The 22,109-nt window shown below is 43.0% G+C and overlaps 1 protein-coding gene across 1 annotated transcript; it reads right to left on the bottom strand.

Annotated features, from left to right (window-relative positions):
* Positions 1-18,555: 18,555 nt before the first annotated feature.
* Positions 18,556-20,748, bottom strand: LOC308242312 (disintegrin and metalloproteinase domain-containing protein 21-like; the record flags this gene model as incomplete). The annotated part of the gene is made up of 1 exon (XM_080656323.1): positions 18,556-20,748. One exon carries the CDS (start codon positions 20,746-20,748, stop codon positions 18,556-18,558), a length of 2,193 nt encoding a protein of 730 aa, XP_080512449.1.
* Positions 20,749-22,109: the final 1,361 nt, after the last annotated feature.

The following is a 22,109-nucleotide window of genomic DNA, read 5'->3' as shown; positions in this document are numbered from 1 at the left end:
ATATAGGAAACCTAGCACACAAAGCTACCCTACCAACTCAGGGAATCAATGAAAATGTGGCGACAAAGAAAGAGATCACAAAGGAAAGAAATGGAGGAAAACAAACGACTGGATATAGAATTCAAAACCATGGTTATAAGGCTTTTCAAGAATATCCTAGAAAAGGCCAATAAATATAACGAGACCCTCGATATATGAAAAAGGACCAGTAGAAATTAAACATACACTGACTGAAATAAAAAATATTATACAGAGACTTAACAGCAGACTAGAGGACCGCAAGAATCAAGTCAAAGAGTTGAAATACAAAGAAGCAAAAAACACTCAACCGGAAAATCAAAAAGAAAAAAAAATCCAAAAAGTTGAAGATAGTGTAAGAAGCCTCTGGGACAACTTCAAGCGTACCAACATCAGAATTATGGGAGTGCCAGAAGAAGAGAGAGAGCAAGATACTGAAAACCTATTTGAAGAAATAATGACTGAAAACTTCCCCCATCTGGTGAAAGAAATAGACTTACAAGTCCAGGAAGCGCACAGAACCCCAAACAAAAGGAATCCAAAGAGGACCACACCATGACACATCATAATTAAAACGCCAAGAGCAAAAGACAAAGAGAGAATATTAAAAACAGCAAGAGAAAAACAGTTAATTACCTACAAGGGAGCACCCATACAATTGTCAGCTGATTTCTCAACAGAAACTATGCAGGCCAGACGGGAGTGGCAAGAAATATTCAAAGTGATGAACAGCAAGAACCTACAACCAAGATTACTCTACCCAGCAAAGCTATCATTCACAATTGAAGGTCAGATAAAGAGCTTCACAGATAAGGAAAAGCTAAAGGAGCTCGGCACCACCAAACCAGTATTATATGAAATGCTGAAAGGTATTCTTTAAGAAGAAGAGGAAGAAGAAGAAAAAAGTAAAGATAAATATTATGAACAACAAATACATATCTATCAACAAGTGAATCTAAAAATGAAGTGAATTAAAAACCTGATGAACAGAATAATCTGGGGAATATAATAGAATCAGGGGCATAGAAAGGGAGTGGACTGACAATTCTCAGGGGGAAGGTGGTATGGGAATGTTCAGGAAGAGACTGGACAAAAATCATACACCTATGGATGAGGACAATGCGGAGGAGGTAAGGGGAGAAGGTGGGGTGGGAACCAGGTGGAGGGGAGCTATGGGGGGAAAAAGGAGAAACAATTGTAATAATCTGAATAAAGATTTATTTTTAAAAAAACCACAACAATCAACAGACAAGCGCCCATAACACCTAGACAAAGCTTAATAAATCAGAGTTCTTTTCATGGATCTTTCAGATGTTTTACATTGCCTGGGACTTACAGCGAGATGCAGCCTAGATCTCAGCCTGCTCTTCACAGATCTCATCATATTCTGCTCTCCATAGCATTGACTGGCATCTAAAGTCATTTGAGCTAAAATCTGCCAGTTCCAAGGCGTCATATGGTAATTTTCAGACGAAGCATTAAAGAGTCCTTTTTTAAATGGACTGTTAGCCCCATTTTCTCTAGTTGATGAGCCTTCCCACACTGGAGGTGGAGGATCGGGGGGGCTTTACAGGCTCTACCTTAGGAGGAGAAGGTGACAAATCCTCCTGACATCTGTAGGCTTTTGATCCTCAATACAAAGTGGGCATAATGCAGTTTGAACAGGAGCCCCCATAGTTAAAGATGACAAGGGCACTCGTTTTCCTTGAGCCTGGTTTAAGAGAGTACCTTCTGACACCTTAATTCCGTTATCCTTGAGCATTCAAGGTAAAAATTTGCAATGATTTTTTGCCTTTTATCCAAATCTTCCCCCTTATAACCTGGCTGATTCCAGAAATTTCCCTGTCCACTGATGGTGGCAACTTCGAAGCTGGCAGGGGTCTTGTGCGCCCATGAGTTTCCATCTTTCCTGTGAGTTTCCACTTTCCATTTGTCACTCAGGTGCATTTTCTCCTTCAGTCTCCTGTTTGAGGCACCAATTGCTGTGACCTGCATGGTGAGGTTCAGGATATGAAAGAGGTGCCGACGCACAAATGAAAATGCTGTACATGAAATATGAATTTAGAAGGCATTGAGGGCCAGGTGGAGACCTCTTTCCTGAAGAGGCACACAGAGCCCAGGTCCATCTCCTTTTTATTCCCTTTGAATACACATTTGCCCTTTAGCAATGCACAGAGGCAGATCAAAGGTAAAGTTTGGTAAACAATGTAAGGACTATCAGGTCAGGAAATTACCTGGAGCCATTGCTCCCACAGCAGAGCAGTTTTGTGCTGATATTCAGCCCTGCTGAATATCAAAGTCCATTGGCCTTCCAATGTCTCTTCTGCACTTTTATGCTAATTGCTGTTTGCTTTAGCCTCGGGCAATCAAGTGTAGGAAATAGGCCTTCGTGATCCATGTCCAGCATAGTCAACTTTTAATGGAACTGGTTATTGAATTTCCCCAGAACAAAGAGAATGTGGGGAGGAGGGAAGAGGATAAAAGAACAAAGGACTGTGTGTGTGAGCCAGCATCATGATGGAAACCCCCAGGGGCGCCCATGACAAACTAGATAGGGGGAGGTGGAAACAACTAGAAAAGGCCTCAGCTACACCCCCACTTTTTTCTAGGAAGAGAGGGAGAATCATCAATGATGAGAGAGAATCATTGATAGGTTGCCTCTTTCACCCCCTATAATGGGGATCAAACCCACAACACAGACATGTGCCATGATGGAGAATTGAACCATGACCTTCAGGTTCATAGGTCGAAGCTCAACCACTGAGCCATGCTGGCCGGCTTTCCATTGATTTAGAGAGAGTGCAAGAGAGAGGCAAAGACAGAGACGACCATGGATTGGTTGCCTCCTGCACACACTCCGACCAGGGCTTGGGCCCGGTAGGAGCATGTAACCAAGGTACGTACCCTTGACGTGAATGGAACCTGGGACCTTTTGGTCCACAGTCCAACACTGTACACACTGAACCGAACCCGCTAGGGCAGCCCTTTTTTCTTTTTAATGGCCCAGTGCGATACAATGAGACCTAGTTTACATATGAGGAAAACCGTTAACCCCGTAGCACTGAGCCGATGAGGAACCATAGGAGGGACTTTTGCACCCTACAGAGAAATAGCCTGTGATGGCTACTCCATATGTGCCTGTACAGCCCGACACCCTCTCTTTCAAGGACGTGTTAAAAGTCGCATTTTCGCCATACCTCTGTCTCCGAGTCCGTTATTTTAATCCATACAGATGAACATTTCTTCACTGAGGCCCACTGTCCTGGGGCTCATTGTAGTTTTGCAGAATACCAAAGAAATACCAATCACACTTCCTAGAGAAAGAGAGGGACCCCGTTTATTAACACTAGTGGACTCCGGGATTAATTTCCATATCAGAGTGAAGAAACACGTAGAGGGCTTCACTTTTTATTACCTTCTGGGGTCTTTGTCTTGCAGATATGGTTCCACCCCCTTTCATGGGCTTACAGGAAGGCCTCCAGGTATTGGGGTTCCCCAGGCCATATCTGATGATCTGTCCTAGGGCCAGCGATAACAAACTCCCCACTCAGGGCAGTGCATTGATCACAGTTTTTATGGCCCAACACGCCTTGCAAGATCATTTTCCTCCTCATCCTCACCGAGAATCACGCAGTTTACTTGTTCCTTTGAGGCACCGCTGCGTGGGAGCAGGCGGTAGGCCCACTCAATAGAGTTCCTGATGATGGGGAAGCATGCCTCTCGTGATTTACCGGGTCCCAGTCTTCATTGGGCCCAGACGACTGGGGCCCCCGCTCATGCTCCAGTGGACTCCAAGGAGGACAGGAAAGTTCTTTCTGGAACCAGACATATGACCAGTGAGTTTTCACCCTTGAGTTCATTCTGAGTTCAGGCCTGTCTTTCAGGACAGAAGTAGTGGCTGACCACAACTTAGGCAAAATATTAGCTTCAATTCATGGAATTTCTGTTGGTGGAAGTAAAAACTCCGACTGACTGGTGTTTGAATGTGAGTGTGAGAGTCTGCATGAAGTGAAAGCTACCATGTGTTGTCCTGTGTCTCTGTTAACTGGGAGGGATAACATGGTTTAACTGAAAACATGGGAAGTAGTTCCTCTAAACCTACTGTCTTAGAATGTATGCTAAAAAATTTTAAGAATGGCCCAGAACACTGCCTGCAATGCAGATATCTCTCCACGAAATCAGGGGCCCCCAGCTTATGGCCAAGGATGGGAAACGGAAATTCCAGGCCTGGGAAATACTATATTGTCCCAAAATAGTCCATTAAGGAGAATGCTGAGATTCTGTGCAGGGGCAGTGCCCCAAACCAGGGACAGAAGACATTGCTCTGCAGTGGAAACTTTTAGTGTTGCACACACCACTATGAGAGTGTTTGTTGATGTTTTATGTCTCGTTGTTGTTTGTTTAATTTGTTTAAAGATGGGGCAAGTCCTGCTTTGGAGGAAGCCCAGTTGAGTCTAGTGAGGCTGAACCACGTGGAAGAGATTGAAGGAATTTCCCAGCAGCTGCCAAGAGTTCTTTATCTTGGGACCTTCTTTCTCTCCCTCCCATGCCACCATAAACCCTTAGCTAGTGAGATTTCTATCTGTGTGTCTGTATTGTAACTTTAATTTTCTCTTCTCTGATTTATGATTTTTCTGTGATGGGTTAAAATTTTAAGAGTCTAAGAAAGTGTAAAATTTGTGAAGGTTGCTCGCAACCCAGGGAAGTTTAAAACAAAGGCTAGACCATTCCATTATCTTCCCGCCTGAGGCAAAGTGGGAAGAAGAAAAAAAATTTTCAAAGCAGCTTTCAGGCAGCTGAATGAGAGGCAGTAGTTACCAAACTGCTCAGGCAGAGAAATTTGCAAAACTCTGCCCAGCATCATGTAGGCAGCATTGTTATTACCAGGGACTGGGTGACCCATGCCTGCTTGTGACATCACAAACTTGAGCAGGCTGGCAGAAGCAGAACTGAAGCTATGGGGTGGGCACAGCTTGCCGCTCCAGCACCCTTGAGGGCAAGGTAGCAAGAGAATGGGCGGGCAGTAAGCGTGTCCTCCCAGCGTTTTCTCTACAATTCTAGGTATATTCTGTACTTCTGTAGCATTACTAGACTATAACAATTTATTAGCCAAATTGAAAAGGATTAATTCTGTGATGAAGACCAAATTTTTAATGTTAAAACCAGTTTAAGATTTGATAATCTTTAAATTGGGTATTTAACTGAGAGATAACTTTGTGACATCTCAAGGGCCCTTAGGTGACACAAAGATCTACTTTCTCCCTAAAAGAAATATTTTTGAACTAAATTAGACCAATACAATACACTTGAAATTACATAAGGAAGTAAGTAATGCAGGCTGGGTTGGGCAACAAAATTAATGCTTCCATGATAATGGGCAGTTCTTGAATGAGGATGGACTGCATTCCAAGGGTGACTCCTGGGTCCCAGAGGCATATGACTCCAAGTCAGATTAGTGTGTCCTTTCTTTGAACAGAAAGGGCAATCATGGTTAACAGCATAATTAAAATAAAATGCCACTTTCACATTGAGTTATCCCTGTTACAAAATTGGTCAAGAAAATGTTTTAGGTAATAATTGGCTTTAAAATCTCAAAGTTGCTAAGAGAAGTAACTAAAATTAAGAATTTATTATAAAGCTTTTCAGTAATAATTATAAATATGTTAATAATAAAAGTCCAGTCACTCAAGAGGAGATTAACTATGCTCTCTGTTGGTGGAAGGGGCCAGTCATTCTTCTCCCTGTAAAAGTAGAAAAGCCTAAAAGAGATCCCTTGGCCTGCCTTGTCCTTCCTATGTAACAAGGGGACAATCTGAGGGAACAGCCAGATGGCGATTTACAATCCCAGCCTCCCCCTCAGGAGGAGAGCTGTTCTGATAAGGCTCCAACCAGCCTTTGGCCACTGTGCCACCAGAAACCAGCTTTTCTAGGCTGCAAAAGGAGCTGGAGTAGTAAAAAAGAGTTAAAACCTCTTATGGAAGACCCATGTGGCTTAGCTGATCAGCTAGACCCATTTTGGGGCTCACAAATGTATACATACACCCAAGTTAATGTCTATCCTGGGAATACTATTCTCAGGAAAAGAAGGGGGAATGATTTGAAGGTTGGCTATGGCTATCTGAGAAAAAGAGTACCTGGTGGACCCTGGTGTGCTTCCACTAGGAAAAATCTATCTCTAAGGAAAAATGTAGCAGTTTAAGTCCAAGCTGCTAGAAGCTGAGAACAGGCTACAGGGCTTGCTCCCTCCTCCCCCGGCCTTTACTTCAGCCTCATGCCTATACATAGTTTTCCAAAGTCGTTGGTAACTTAGAGGCTTTAGAACAGGCGTCCTCAAACTATGGCCCACGGGCCACATGCGGCCTGCCGAGGACATTTATCCGGCCCACCGGGTGCCGCGCTGCCGGTCCTGCTTAGCAGCTGACTCCTGCCGGGCCCGCAGTGCGCATAGGAATTTGTTCATAGTTTTGTTTTTTAAAAAAATTATAGTCCAGCCCTCCAAAGGTCTGAGGGACAATGAACTGGCTCCCTATTTAAAAAGTTTGAGGACCCCTGCTTTAGAACATTGCTGGGTTAAATGATAAACATCTAAAATATTTTAAAATAACATAAAAAACTGAAACATTGCTAGACATGTTTTAATTAGCCTGCTCTTAGTTTTTATTACAGAAGGTCTCTTGTATTTTGTTGAATGTATATCTTCTTGAAAGTAAGACTGTGTTTAAAGTGTGTTCATAAGTGTTAATCTAAGATATGCTGGCTGTTTACTTTTTTGTAATCATTGAAAAATTAAGGTTTCTAAGAGTGAAGAATACAAATATATTTTAAAGAAAAAAAAGGTCTGTAAAAGTTGCTGAAGGTATGACAGAAAGAAAGAATATTGGATTAGAAATACTTAATGGAAGGTCTGAGGCATGGTTATGCATTTTGAAGGAAAAAGAAGGTAGTTTCTAAAGGTGGTTATTTCTGAAAGTTGTAAGAATGTCTGTGAAAGTTATAGAAAGTTTTCAGAAAGAAATGTTAAAAGGAAATTGATTAAATGACACAGGCCACTAAGCCAGGACAAGCAGAACAGGGAAACTGAGATAGTAAAACAGCAGTTTGCAACCATCAAAAAAATCTAGATTCCAAGCACTTTGGGACCATCTAGTAAATCTTATCTTCGCTAAACCAAGGACACTTAAGGGTAAATGATTTGCATTTTGCCTCCCTAAACAGAGGGTAAATAGCTTATGTCAATGTACTTAGAGAGACTAATAGCAGAAATCCAATTAATGTCATTGGCTGTCCACACCCAAGGACAAAAGAGGTTAGAAAATAAGCCTTATTTTGGTTAGTTCTTTTCTAGTAAAATGATTATGTTATATTAATCAGGTATTTAATAAAAAAAGAGGGGACCCTTTCCCCCTCCCTACTTGGGAGTCCATTCTGTGGGACTCTTTTCCTCTCTCCATGTGGGAGTCTGTACTTGTTCTTCAATAAATCTCCACCTTTGCTATACCAAAAAAAAAAAAAAAAAGAAAAGAAAAAAAAAAGAAAAGAAAAGAAAGACCATCTTTTAATCATAAGAATTGAAGTTTGCTAGCCTATGTTTGTGTCTAATACAGTTTGGTATATAATCTTTTGATAAAACAAAGTTTGACAATCCTTCAAGGGTTTGAATTTTAAGAAACTTTCTCTTGATCTAGAATTGGCTTTAGATCATCCCAATAAGCTCGGAAATGCCTCAAATGTTTGTTTTCTCTCTCATGAAGGAAAATTTTATACTGAAGGTATGTAGGAGCCTTTGTCAAATACAGTTATAACGAATGGTTATTGGTTATATTACAGAATGTTGGGTTTTACAGAAAGGACAACATTCCATGTCTCAGCATTATAATGAAATCCATAACCGTGTCATTTTAAATTTCTTCTTGTCATTTGGAGACAGTTACTATTTTGTTATAATGCATTTGGGAACATATCACATCTTCTGAAGAGTCCATGGAAAGGACTGGTAAGGAAAATAAGAAGATCTTAAAGCAAGTTAGTATATTTTTCTGCCTATATGAGCCCTCTGAAACTTGACAATTCTTAATGAATGAATCATGGAAATGCATTTCTTTGCATAAATTCAATAAGACAGGTTTCCAATGGTGGCTATATTGACCAAAAAATTTGACTGGAGTGTCATGTTTAAAAGGGTCTTGTCTGGATTCTGAAGACTTGAAGCCAATAAAAGTGCCATGGAGAAAGCCTGGTATCTTGCTTGGTAGCCCTGAAAATGGATGGTGCTGGAGCATCAGGCCCATACCCTGCCATCACTGGTGATTGGTCAGAGTGGAAGGGGAGCAGCAAGGGCGCTTCTGCATCCCTGCCAAACCCCCATGCACTCTAGGCCATGACCAGTAGGAGGGCTGCTGAGATGGGTTTTGAAGGCTAAGGTATGGGTCCCAGTGGAGCCGCTGCAAATACAGATCTTGGTGAGGAATTCACCTAACCCAGCAGATATTGCAGACAGGCCTGATGGAAGCTGGAAGGCTTGCCTTCTCTGTCCTAAGGGACACATTGAGACTCAATCATGAAATTCCAGCAAAGTCAGTCAGTTACCATTCTTGTTGTGTTTATGCAAACAATCAGGCCAAATTGATAAATTGGTCTTAATTTGGCTCTTTAATAAAAATAAGGGTGAGGATTTGGAGAAGATGGCTGCCAACAGGAAGGCAGACTGCAAGATACTGTGTGAGAGAACAAAAGCAGAGTGTGTGGTCACATGGGGAGTGTTTGTTAGTGAGTTGAGGGACAACTATACTCCAGTAGACTGTGGGGGATGGCTGGACGGGGCTCCCCTGAACGGGCAGCCCCCACTGCTGCTGGGTTCCCTCCCGGAGTGACCAACTCTGACACGGAGACCGTGCCATCTTGAAGGGCAAAGTGGATGTTATCAGAAGCCTGAAAATTTACAACTATGGCACCCAGCGAACAGCTGTGAACCCGAGAACACCGGTTCCCAAGTGGTGCAAGCACGTGGATTCAGAGTAGCTCTGCACTCCCTCACGAAAGGTCAGATTTCGCCTGGAATAAGGTGAGGTCTGTGGTCTGGGCAGGAGAGAGAAACGTGAACTGCAGGAGCTGGAGGACCTGGGGAAGTCTGCAACCAGAAAAATCCGTGGCCGTTGGGGCTGGAATGACCCATGAATGTGGAAGGGGGTCCTCAGAGCTGCTAACAGAAGGGAACTCTAAAAAGCAACCCATAGCTGAACTGGGTGCAAAAGGACAGCCTAAAAATTTTAAAAGTGTGCTGGCTGCTTAGACCCAAGGGACAAAAGACTGCACAGACTTGCGCGCAGTGCCAGAGTTCGTGCACTTACTCTGGCTCTTCTCTCTCTCTCTCTCTCACTCTCTCTTTCTGTTTAAATCCTTGCTTTTGATTACTAAGCCCAATACATAGGATCACCCAATTGGGGACACTCTAAGAGACTGCAGGGGAAAGTTGTTTTTGTGGAGCCTGGCGATCAGAGCGGGGAATAACGATCAGAGAACCAGCTCTGGGGCAACCCTTTCCCCCAAACCAGTATTAAGTGCCATGGGAAAAACAAAATTTAAACACTAGCTAGAGAGGACCTATAGACCTGGAGGTCAATACAGAAACACTGCCACCCAGGGGTTGAATCACAAATTGACTCTTATATAAACACAAATAAAGGAGTATAAGAAATAAAGATGTACTGCCTGCTTGAAAATCAGGACTGTGGCCTACAACACTGAGGAGCAGTGGAACACAGGGAACTTCAATACTGTCCTGACTAGAAAACAGGCATGCCAAACAGAACAGTAGAGGAAGTGAATGACTTTCACTACTGCACATTTGTATTTTTATTTTTTTCATCTTTTACTTAAGAAACTAATTTTTTTTCTTTTTTCCTCACTTGACTTTACCCTTTTAATTATTACATTTTTATTTTCAATCAGTATTATTACTACTACTACTATTTTACCTTTTTTAAAAAAAGTATCATTTTCTTTTCTTTTTATTTTACTTCGGGATTAGTGTTCTACATTCTATTTTCATCTTTCCTTTAGCATCATTTTACTCTATCTCAACTTTACCTTTATGCCAACACTCTCTTCCTCACTTCTCCCCTTTTGTTGTCCTGTTTCTCTTATGCTATTCCTGCTTTAGATTTTCCCTATCCCTTCTTTTTATCCCCTGTTAAAATTTCACCCTACTTATATATCTAATTTCCAATCCCCAGGTCCAAGTCCATACACACCTCTCTCTTCTTTCTTCACTATCCAAAATTTTTTTTTCTCTCTGTCCTTTTGTTGTTGTTTGTTTGACTATTGATTACATCGTTTTTTTATGCTTGTTTGTGAGATTGTTTCGCTTTTTCTTTTTGTTTTTGTTTTGTTTTGTTTTATTTTGTTTTTGCTTCTGTTTTCCCTCGCCTCACTTTATATTAGTTGTTGTTTGTAGTTTGCATTCATCCCTAGGTATTTGTTTCTGGCATTTGTTGGGATTAGTGGCTGTTCTATTGGAGTTTTCTCCCTGTATAAATAGTTTTTTCCCCTCTTCTTTCTTATTCTCTTTCTTTTCTCTCTTACTTTCTTTTTTCCTTTTCCCAATTTCATTTTTTGCACTCCTTTTTCCCCCCTTCTTATCCTCTAATTCGCCTTTCTCTGGTAGTCACCTTTATTTGGGGTTATTAATTTCATGAATACATTTGTGTTCAGTGCCTTGTGCATTGTGCTTTGTTGTATTGTATTTTGTGCCTTGAAATCAATGCAGGAGAGAGAGAACTACATAACCAGACACCCAGAGGAGAGAGATCATGGGGAGACATAGAAACAACCCCCATATCAAAGAGAGGCAGGCATCACCAGAAAAGGAAGTAAATGAAATGGTGGCAAGCAACCTGTCAGAGAAAGAATTCAGAGAAATGGTCATAAGGTGGATGAAAAGAATGGAAGACAAATTCAACAATATGTGTAAGAACCAAGAGGAAATGAAGAACCAAGAAGAAATGAAAAATGACATCGCTGCTATAAAGAACTCAATAGAAAGCATCAACAGTAGACTAGAAGAATCAAAAATTCATCTGGAATAAAAAAAGACCCCAAATAGCCACAGCAATTCTGTGAAAGAAGAACAAAGTAGGTGGGATCTCAATACCAGATTTCAAGCTGTATTACAAAGCCACTGTTACAATACCATGTTCATGGATTGGTAGAATCAACATGTGAGTGAGCTAGAAGACAAGGTAGGAAAAAATACTCCAGTAGAGCAGCTTCTAGAAAAAAAAATTAAAAAGCAGGAGAAGAGCCTAAGGGAACTCTGGGACAACATGAAACGAAACAACATCCACATAATAGGGGTGCCAGAAGGAGAGGAAACTGAGCAAGGAATGAAAAACCTGTTTGAAGAAATAATGACAGAAAACTTCCCTGATATGGGGAAGAAAAAAACAACACAAATCCAAGAAGCTCACAGAGTCCCAAACAAAATGAACCCCAAAAGACCGATGCCAAGGCACATTATGATTAAATTGGCAAACACCAACGACAAAGTAAGAATCTTAAAAGCAGCCAGAGAGACACAGAAAGTTACCTACAAAGGATCCCCCCTCAGACTAGTGACTGATTTCTCAACAGAAACACATCAGGCCAGAAGGGAATGAATGAAATATACAAAGTCATGCAAAAGAAGGGTCTGAATCCAAGAATACCGTACCCAGCAAGGCTATCAATCAAAATTGAGGGTGAAATCAGGAGCTTCACATACAAAAAAGGACTAAGGGAATTTATTAGCACCAAACCAGCAATGCAAGAAATGCTAAAGGGTCTGCTGTAAAAAGAAGAAATAGAAAGCAAAGAAGGAACACAGGGGTAAAGAATAAAAATGGTGACAAACAAGTACCTATCAATAATATCTTTAAATGTAAATGGATTAAATGCACCAATGAAAAGACATAGGGTAATGGATTGGATAAGAAAACATGACCCATATATCTGCTGTCTACAGGAAACCCACCTCAGAAAAAAGACGCACACAGACTGAGGGTGAAGGTATGGAAAATGGTTTTTCAGGCGAATGGAAATGAAAAAAAAAAAAAGCTGGGGTAGCAATACTTATATCTGACAAATTAGATCTCAAAGTGAAGGACATAAAAAGAGATAAGGAAGGCCACTTCATAATACTAAAGGGAGCAATCCAACAAGAAGAAATAACTCTGGTAAACATATACACACCCAATACAGGAGCACCCAAATACATAAAAAAAAAAAAAAACTCCTGGAGGATATCAAGGGAGAGATTGACAGCAATACAATCATAGTAGGGGACTTTAATACCCCACTATCACCATTGGACAAATCCTCTAAACAAAAAATCAGCAAAGAAACATCAATGCTAAATTACTCACTAGACCAGATGGAATTAATTGACATCTTCAGAACATTTCACCCCAAAGCCACAGAATATACATTCTTCTCAAGTGCACATGGGTCATTTTCAAAGATAGACCATATATTGGGTCACAGGCAAAGTCTCTTCAAATTCAAGAAGATAGAAATCATATCAAGCATCTTCTCAGATCACAAAGGCATAAAACTGGAAATCAACCACAATAAAAACAATCCAAAAAATCAAACACATGGAGACTAAATAGCATGCTATTAAACAATGACTGGGTTACCAGAGAGATCAAGAAGAAATAAATAACATCATGGCAACAAACGACAATGAAAACACAACAATCCAAAATCTATGGGACACAGCGAAAGCAGTCTTGAGAGGGAAGTTCATAGGTCTACAAGCCTACTGCAAAAAACAAGAAACAATGGCAATAAATTACCTAACCTTACAGCTCAAAGAGTTAGAAAGAGAGAAACAAGAAAAACCCAGTGTAAGCAGAAGGGAGGAAATAATAAAGATCAGAGCGAAGATAAATGACATAGAGACCAAAAAAACAATACAAAAGATCAATAAAACCAAGAGCTGGTTCTTTGAAAAGGATAAACAAGATTGATGAACCTCTAGCCAGGCTCACCAAGAAGCAAAGAGAGAGGACCCAAATAAACAAAATCAGAAATGAAAATGGAGAAATAACAACAGACTCCACAGAAATACAAAGGATTGTTAAAAAATACTATGAACAACTCTATTCCAACAAACTGGACAACCTGGAGGAAATGGACATATTCCTAGAAAAATACAACCTTCCAAAACTCAATCAGGAAGAATCTAAACATCTCAATAGGCCAATAACTATGGAAGAAATTGTAGCAGTCATCAAAAAGCTTTCAGCAAACAAAAGCCCGGGGCCAAGCGGCTTCACAGGGGAGTTTTACCAAACATTCAAGGGAGAACTAAAACCTATCCTCCTCAGACTATTCCAAAAAATTCAAGAGGAAGGAACACTTCCAAGCTCATTCTATGAAGCCAGCATCACCCTAATACCAAAACCAGATAAAGACAACACAATAAAAGAGAATTACAGGCCAATATCCCTCATGAACAAAGATGCCAAAATCCTCAACAAAATTCTAGCAAATCAGATCCAGCAGTACATCAGAAAGATCACACACCATGACCAAGTAGGATTTATCCCAGGAATGCAAGGATGGTACAATATCCGCAAATCAATAAAAGTGATACATAAACAAATTGAGAGATAAAAATCACATAGTCATATCAATTGATGCAGAAAATGTGTTTGACAAAAATCCAACACCCTTTCTTGATAAAAACTCTCAGCAAGGTGGGAATAGAAGGATCATACCTCAACATAATAAAAGCCATATATGATAAACCCACAGCCAACATCATACTCAATGGGCAAAAACTGAAACCACTTCCCCTAAGAATAGGAACAAGACAGGGATGCCCACTCTCACCACTCCTGTTCAACATAGTACTGGAAGTATTAGCCATTGCGATTAGACAAGAAGAAGAAATAAAAGGCATCCAAATTGGAAAAGAAGTAAAACTGTCCCTATTTGCAGATGACATGATACTGTACATAGAAAACCCTAAAGACTCCATCAAAAAAATTAACAGACTTAATAAATGAATTAGGCAATGTAGCAGGATACAAAATTAACGCCAAGAAATATATGGCATTTCTATACACCAATAGTGAACTTACAGAAAGAGAGACCCCATTTTAAAAAAAAGCAACCCCATTTACCATCGCACCAAAAAAATTAAGATACCTAGGAATAAACTTAACTAAGGAGGTAAAAGACCTATACGCGGAAAACTACAGGACACTGAAAAAAAGAGATAGAGGAAGACATAAACAAATGGAAGAACATACTATGTTCATGGATTGGTAGAATCAACATCATTACAATGTCCATACTACCCAAAGCAATCTATAGACTCAATGCACTCCCCATTAAAATACCAATGGCATATTTCACAGACCCAGAAAGAACTCTCCAAAAATTCATCTGGAATAAAAAAAAAGACCCCGAATAGCCACAGCAATTCTGTGAAAGAAGAACAAAGTAGGTGGGATCTCAATACCAGATTTCAAGCTGTATTACAAAGCCACTGTCCTCAAAACAGCCTGGTACTGGCACAAGAACAGACATATAGACCAATGGAATAGAACAGAGAACCCAGATATCGACCCAAACCACTATGCTCAATTAATATTCGACAAAGGAGGCATGAACATACAATGGAGTCAAGACAGTCTTTTCAATAAATGGTGTTGGGAAAATTGGACAGATACATGCAAAAAAAATGAAACTAGACCACCAACTTACACCATACACAAAAATAAACTCACAATGGATAGAGGACTTAAACATAAGATGGAAAACCATAAAAATACTAGAGGAATCCACAGGCAGCAAAATCTCAGACATTTGCAGAAGCAATTTATTCACAGATACCGCTCCTAGGGCAATGGAAAGTAAAGAGAAAAAATAAACAAATGGGACTACATCAAAATAAAAAGTTTTTGCACAGCAAAAGAAATCATCAACAAAACAATAAGAAAGCCCACTGTATAGGAGGACATATTTGCAAATGTTATCACTGATAAAGGTTTAATCTCCAACATTTACAGGGAACTCATACAACTTTATAAAAGAAAGATAAATGATCCAATCAAAAAATGGGCAATGGACCTAAATAGAAACTTTTCGAAAGAAGACAGAAGGAAGGCCAAGAGACATATGAAAACATGCTCAAAGTCACTAATTATCCGAGAGATGCAAATCAAAACAACAATGCGGTACCATCTCACACCTGTCAGAATGGCTATCATCAACAAATCAATAAATGACAAATGTTGGCGAGGATGCGGAGAAAAAGGAACCCTCATGCACTGCTGGTGGGAACACAGACTGGTGCAGCCACTGTGGAGAACAGTATGGAGTTTCCTCAAAAAACTAAAAATGGAACTCCCATTTGACCCAGTGATCCCACTTCTAGGAATAATCCCAAGAAACTAGAAACACCAATCAGAAAGGATATATGCACCCCCTGTGTTCATAGCAGCACAATTCACCATAGCTAAGATTTGGAAATAGCCTAAATGCCCATCAGCAGATGAGTGGGTTAGAAAACTATGGTACATCTACACAATGGAATACTATGCTGCTATAAAAAGAAGGAATTCTTACCATTTGCAGCAGCATGGATGGATCTGGAGAGCATTATGTTAAGTGAAATAAGCCAGGCAATGAAAGAAAAATACCACATGATCTCACTCATTTATGGAAAATAAAGAACATTATAACCTGATGAACAAAAAGATAGATACAGAGGCAGTAAAGCATCAAACAGACTGTCAAATTACAGCAGGAAGGCTGGGGAGTGTTGGGGAGAGGGGGAAAGAGATCAACCAAAGAACTTGTATGCATGCCTATAAGCACACCAATGGACACAAGACACTGGGGGGTGGGGGGGGGGATGAGGACATGCAACAGGGGGTAGGGGAGGCTGGGGGAGGGTCAATGGAAAAAAAAGGAGACATATGTACTACTTATGTAATACTGTAAACAAAAAAAAAAGAAATACATGAAAATAAAAAAAATAAGGGTGATTTTAAGGAGAAAAATTCTATTTCAATAGGAAATTATTAGAACTGAAATGTTTTCTCTTCCCTCCCACCAGACTATTTGTTGTAATTCTTGCTGTTCTAATTGCTCAATAATACTAAATTTTATAATAGTTTGTCTCCACCAGGTAACAAGCCCACCTTCTTCCATGCCCAGGCCTCATCACCCTTCTGACAGAGAGCAAAGATCTCTTGGCTCTGAAAGAAAACTTCGTCCCTCCTCAGCATTTAAGCAGTTAGAGGAGCCCACCAACACCCAATTTCCCTGAAAGAATTCACAGCCAAGATCCTTGAGGAGATGTGTTAGGCAGTTGGACAGACATGAGCAGAGCTAGGACAATGGGTCAACTGGAAGAGAAATAGATGGGACCCTGAGACATGCTTCTCACCATTGCAAATGTTCTGAAGCCAGAAATGAAGAAACCTGTGTAGAATCCCTCTCCCTTCCTCTAAGAAAGCCAACAGGTTTTAGAACAGCTAATAGAGATAGAATCAATAAGCCCTGAAGACCCAGATGTTACTCCAGACCAGGTCTCTGGACTGCCATTACAATCCCTCGGGTGATGAAGATGAAAAAGACTCGAGCTGCTGAACACACCTACTCCCTAGCTTTTGAGTCTTCTATTTGAATCCCCAAGGCTGAAATTCAGCTTGAAGATCCAGAGGGAGGAATGAAGAGGGAAATAAGACAATTGGGGGACTAGCAATCAGAATCTGTGCCAGTAACCAGTATTCTTACACACATTCTTATAAGCCTATAGTTAAGTCACTTCCACTTCCATAAGCAATATGGAAGTGGAAGTGACTTAATATTTTTCCCAAAAATTCCCAGTTTACAAGGGCCATAAACCAAGAATTTAACAGCTTAGCCAGAGGGGAGGTCACTGGCACCACCCAGACCAGGTCTTTCACTGTAATCTTCCCCATTCTAACTGACACTAAGGGGATAAAAGGAAAGCTTGCTCAGGCTTTGGAAAACTGAGTCCATGTACTAGTACATCTGCAAATAAAGGTTTTTTTTCCTGAATCTTCTGAGTACCCATTGTTTTCTGGTTGCCTGGTAAATTCTGCATCATTCCCACCAAGAGGGACCCCATCACAGCCCAGGCAGCTGTGTGCTGAGCTCAAGCCCTGTTCCCCTCATGCCCACCTCACCCCAATTTTCTCCTGCATCCTGACAGGCCCTGTCCCCACTACTCTCCTGCCTCCTGAGAGGCCCACAGGGATTAGGATCATCCCCCGGGAACTGCGCTCTCGGGTGGTGTCCATCCGACCACACGTGACCCTCTGGGTGCTCAGTGACTCCGGTGCATCTATAAACCACCCCAGCAGGACCTGCTGTCACCTGCTGTTCCAGTTCTCACCAACTCAGACCTAGACTCTGAGTTCCACGAGCCCGGGGCCCTGCTCCTTCTTCCCAGCTCCCCCACATTGCCTTTCTCAGAAGAAACTCTCAATCAATAAGGCAGCACCCGGGTCCCAACTGCAGCACCTAACGTCCACGTGACATATCTGCCCATCACAGACACCCAGGCACTTGAATTGTGGAGATTTCAGTTATAAATTCCACATGATGGACCTGTGTTGCATGGAAGAAATATCTAATTTTAAATGTTCACGTAAAGGTTTACTTTCATCAGGTTTATATGACATTGTACAATGGCATTTAGGGAAAAACTATGAAGACACAGAGGAGGAGGGTTTCCAGCCTCACAGGCCTGTGGGGAAGAGGGTGTCAGGGCCTCCCCAGGACTCAGCTCGCACTCACAGCCACTCTCCGCAGAGCGCAGGGGGGAAGAGAGGCCCACATGAGCAGGCTCCCCTGAGGCCAGAGTCAGGAGGGCCACTTCTTCTTTCTGATTTAGTGCCACTCACTGGTCCACCTCCACACAGGGAAAGGGTGCTCTCCACGGGGCTCAGAAGTCACTAGCAGACAAGGAACCCTCAATCTCAGCCCACAGCCACCCACCCCCCTACCTGTGTGAAACAGGCAGGGTTGGGGGAGGGGAGGAGCACGCCATTGCCCTGAAACCCAAGCAGTTTAGAGGAGACCTTACCCAGGGACTGAGGGACACTCAGTGCTCAAGAGCATGACTGTGGGGAACTGTCAGCAATTGGCCCTAAAGGAACCTGTGGCCACTGTCACTAATCCTGGGACAGGCGTCCACAGCGCAAGGCCAGCTGCTGACCAGGTCTCCTGTCCAGGCCCGAGCCTCAGGCTCACTCAGGGCACTTACAGACCTACAAGGACTGCACAGGACGCCAATGTGCGCTGCTCAAGCTTTATTGCAGACGCTGGCCAGCAAGCTGTCAGAGAGAGTGGTGTGAAAACATCCACGGTGCGCACCCTGGATGTGGGGCAGGACCCCTGCAGCCGCTCAGAAGTGTGGGCTTGAGCTCTGCCAGTCGGTTATGGTGACTTTTTTCAGGTGTTTCTTCATGTTGCCTGAGTTGTACAGGGGTCCGAAGGCTGACTTGCTGTTCACTATCTACCAACGTTCACTTCAGTGACTGTAGTGGTCTGGAGAGTTCTCACATTCGTGGCTACACCAAAGAGGAGTGCAGCTATGAGGGCAAGCAAGCGACCAAAAATCACTCTCAAATACACCAGTGACATACCACTTGCCCTCACTGTCCGCCTTCTTCTTGGAGGGGGTCCGCTGTCCACACTCCCTCCGGCACCACTGTTTATACACAGGGGAGGGTCCGAGCCTACATGGCAATGGCAGTTCCTGTTATTGTTGCACACGCCCCTGTAGTTGCATTTCGAAGGGGGACAGTTGTAGTCTAAGGCCGCCAGCGTAGCATTGCAAAAACCCTGAAGACAGAAGTGTCCAGCACCACAGGGGGTACCAGGTCTCACAGCACCCACATCAGTTGTGCTTGTCCCTCGGTGTGCACCCACCCCAAAACACAAGAACCCCCCTATGATTGAGTGATGGAACCCCACATGTTCCTGTAACGGAGGCAGATGAGTGACGTTGATACACTGTAGGCGTCCACACTTAACATCAGCGTCCGCACAAGGAGCTGGGTGATAAAACTCAGTAACTTTACAGTGTCCAAATCGTTGGCCCTTTTTATTTATGTCGTAGCAGACGTCTGGAGCGCTCAGCGCCCCTTCCCCAAAGATCTCCTTGCAGTGCATACTGCGGTCGGTACAATTGCCATGGTAGCAGTAGCCGTCCTCGGTGCACGGGGTTCCATCTTGCAGATAAAAATCACTGGGGCACCGCGTGTCCTTCCCCATGCAGTACTCCGGAAGGTCACAGATGTTCCGGATCGGTCTGCAGAGCGTCCCCGCGGGCGTGTAGGTGCAGTTTGCGCAGCAGGTTTCCCTGTCACAAATGCTCCCAGACGTGAAGCGGCAGTCAGTGTCGCAGCATGGGTTGCTGTAACACTGCTTGAAGGTCCCACAGTCACACTGCTCTTTGTCTTCCACCACAGAATTTCCACATCGAATGGTTGTCAGGCTTCTGTTTGAATACACTTTTTCAGTTTCAAAAAGGCATGTTCCAGAACCAAGAAATACGTTTTGTGTGTGTAGAAAGGAACAGTTACTGAATGAATCTGTCAACACAGGGTATGTGCTCATGATGCAGGTGGTCCTTCTCTGGCAAACACAGTCGCTCGAATCTAAATACAGACCGAAACTGATCCCTATTTGGTGGGTGGCTATAATTGATAACAATAAATAATGTCTGGATAGGTGACCCACAAAGATGAGATTATATTCTGTGCATAGCCCGTAGAGAACTGGATTGAAATTAAGTTCATGGGGCCCATCTCTTTTCACGATTAAGCCTGAATGTGGCGTAAATACATTGTAAATATTGGGAACATAATGCATAGCAAATGCACTAAATGGCACACTATAGTTGTCCATACTTGTTGGCTCTTTCACATTATAAATGACAATGAGGCTGATGTAGTACCTTAAATCGATACCTCGAAACATGGCGTCTATTAAACTACCTAGTTGTATAAGGTATTGGGCACACTGTGACACATTGTTGTACACAGTATAAAAAGAATGAGTACTCATAAGACAGCCTTTCATAGTTCCACGGTGGGATGTAAAGAGCTTACTGCTGATCCTGGAGGATGCACTGGGGTTCGGGTCAGAGACCAGCGGGTGCCTCTCAGCCTTGTGTCCCAGCGTGGACATGGGTCCTATGGCATTAGGATCGGCTACGATCTGAGAAATGATGTGCTCAAACCTCTGGGAATCCTTGAGGGGTTTGATTTCATAGGCCAGGTCGTCCACCTTCATGATGCCTTCCAGGCCCCCATAGCACGTGTCCACGGTGACCATGGAGAGAGGGACGTCCTCCAGGTAGCCCAGGTAGTAACAGTCGAGAGGGAAAAAGGGGTAGTCCACCTGCAAGGCCCCCTGGTCATCCTGAGTCATCACCACCAGCTGTCCAGGCCAAAACAGTCTCTTGCGCCGCATGTGGAGGACGTGTCTCTGGCCCCCAAACCTCAGGCTGTAGGAGAGCCAGCCTGCTGCCAGCACGGCTTTGCCACGGTGCAGCTCCTTCCTGGGAATCACCACCTCGGAGGAGATGTAGCGCCAGGAGGGACGACCTTGAGAACACTGGGCGGGAGCCAGCAGCACCCAGAGCCCAAGCAGCAAGAGGGGCGTCCTGAGGGTGACCGGGCCCTCTGCCAGCCTCATGCCCTTGGTGGGGGAGAACCGTGGATGGGAACGGAGAGAGGGAGGGTCCTCAGTGAAACCTGGTCCCCACCATCTGCAGTGGCCACTTCCTGCCAAGGGCATAGTGACAGAAACCCTACCCTGGCTGGGTCAGCTGAGGCAACAATGACAGGGCGTGGCAGTGGGTGGGGCTGGGTGTGCATTCAGCTGGGGTTGAAGACGGGGAGGTGGGAACCCTGCCCGTGAATGCTAAGGTGGAAATAAGAGAGAAGGAAGCAGACCCATGTCTCCACTGCATACATGTCAGGCTTCCCTCTGGCTACTTGCACACATGCTATGTCATTACAGCCAAGTTAAGTTCCCTACTGTGGATGAAAAACGGCCACATACTAACCTGACTAGCTCAGGGGAGGCCTGCATGGCGGCCTGGCAAACTCACAGACCTAAAGTAGCCACCAAGGATGGTCTGAACTTAAAACATTTTCATTAAGAAGCAGTTTATACTGGGTAGTCATGTCCTAGGCCAGCATCTTCCCTGACAAAGGTCAATCTTTACCTTAACTGAGCCTATTGTCCTTTTGCATCTATGATAACATATCATTGAAATGTCAGGGTAACTTGTAACTTCCCTTCTTCCAGACCCCTCAGGGCACAACCTAATGCCCTGGGCTCCAGGACAGCAACCACAGATTCCTTCCTTGTTACTGTTACCGTGTTAATTGTTGCCTGTTAACTATCCTATACCCAGCAAAAGAAGCAAAAGAAGTAAAAAAAAAGCATGTGTCCATCATTTCACTTTTTATCCATTCCCAGAGGTCTCCCCCGCCCGCCCCCCACCGTCTCACCACCGCCCCCCATTTGCTTTCTCACGCCTCCCTAATGTATCACCAATGGATTTCAAGTAACCCAGGTTGGTCTCCTCCTTTGATTATAATGTATGAAGCAAGATGAAAAAGTGCCATTCTCCCAATCCGTTGATATTCTGCTTCCTGGCAATTGTCAAAAGTTTGGCTCAAATAAACTCACAAAAGTTCTTTACAGGTTTGAATGTTTTTACATTAACACTACCAAGAAGCAACACTGCCCAGCCTTGAGCTCATGAGACACCTGCAGCAGGACAAAGCCTACAATGAGCCCCAGGACACTGGGCCTCAGTGAAAAAATGTTCATCTGTATGGATTAAAATAACGGGCTCAGAGACAGAGGTATGGCGAAAATGCGACTTTTAACACGTCCTTGAAAGAGAGGGTGTCGGGCTGTACAGGCACATATGGAGTAGCCATCACAGGCTATTTCTCTGTAGGGTGCAAAAGTTCCTCCTATGGTTCCTCATCGGCTCAGTGCTACGGGGTTAACGGTTTTCCTCATATGTAAACTAGGTC

Source organism: Plecotus auritus (assembly GCF_963455305.1).
Source record: "Plecotus auritus genome assembly, chromosome: 1".
Lineage (NCBI taxonomy): Eukaryota > Metazoa > Chordata > Mammalia > Chiroptera > Vespertilionidae > Plecotus > Plecotus auritus.
Note: the sequence above shows the minus strand (reverse complement) of the source record. Positions and strands in the feature narration are given on the sequence as shown.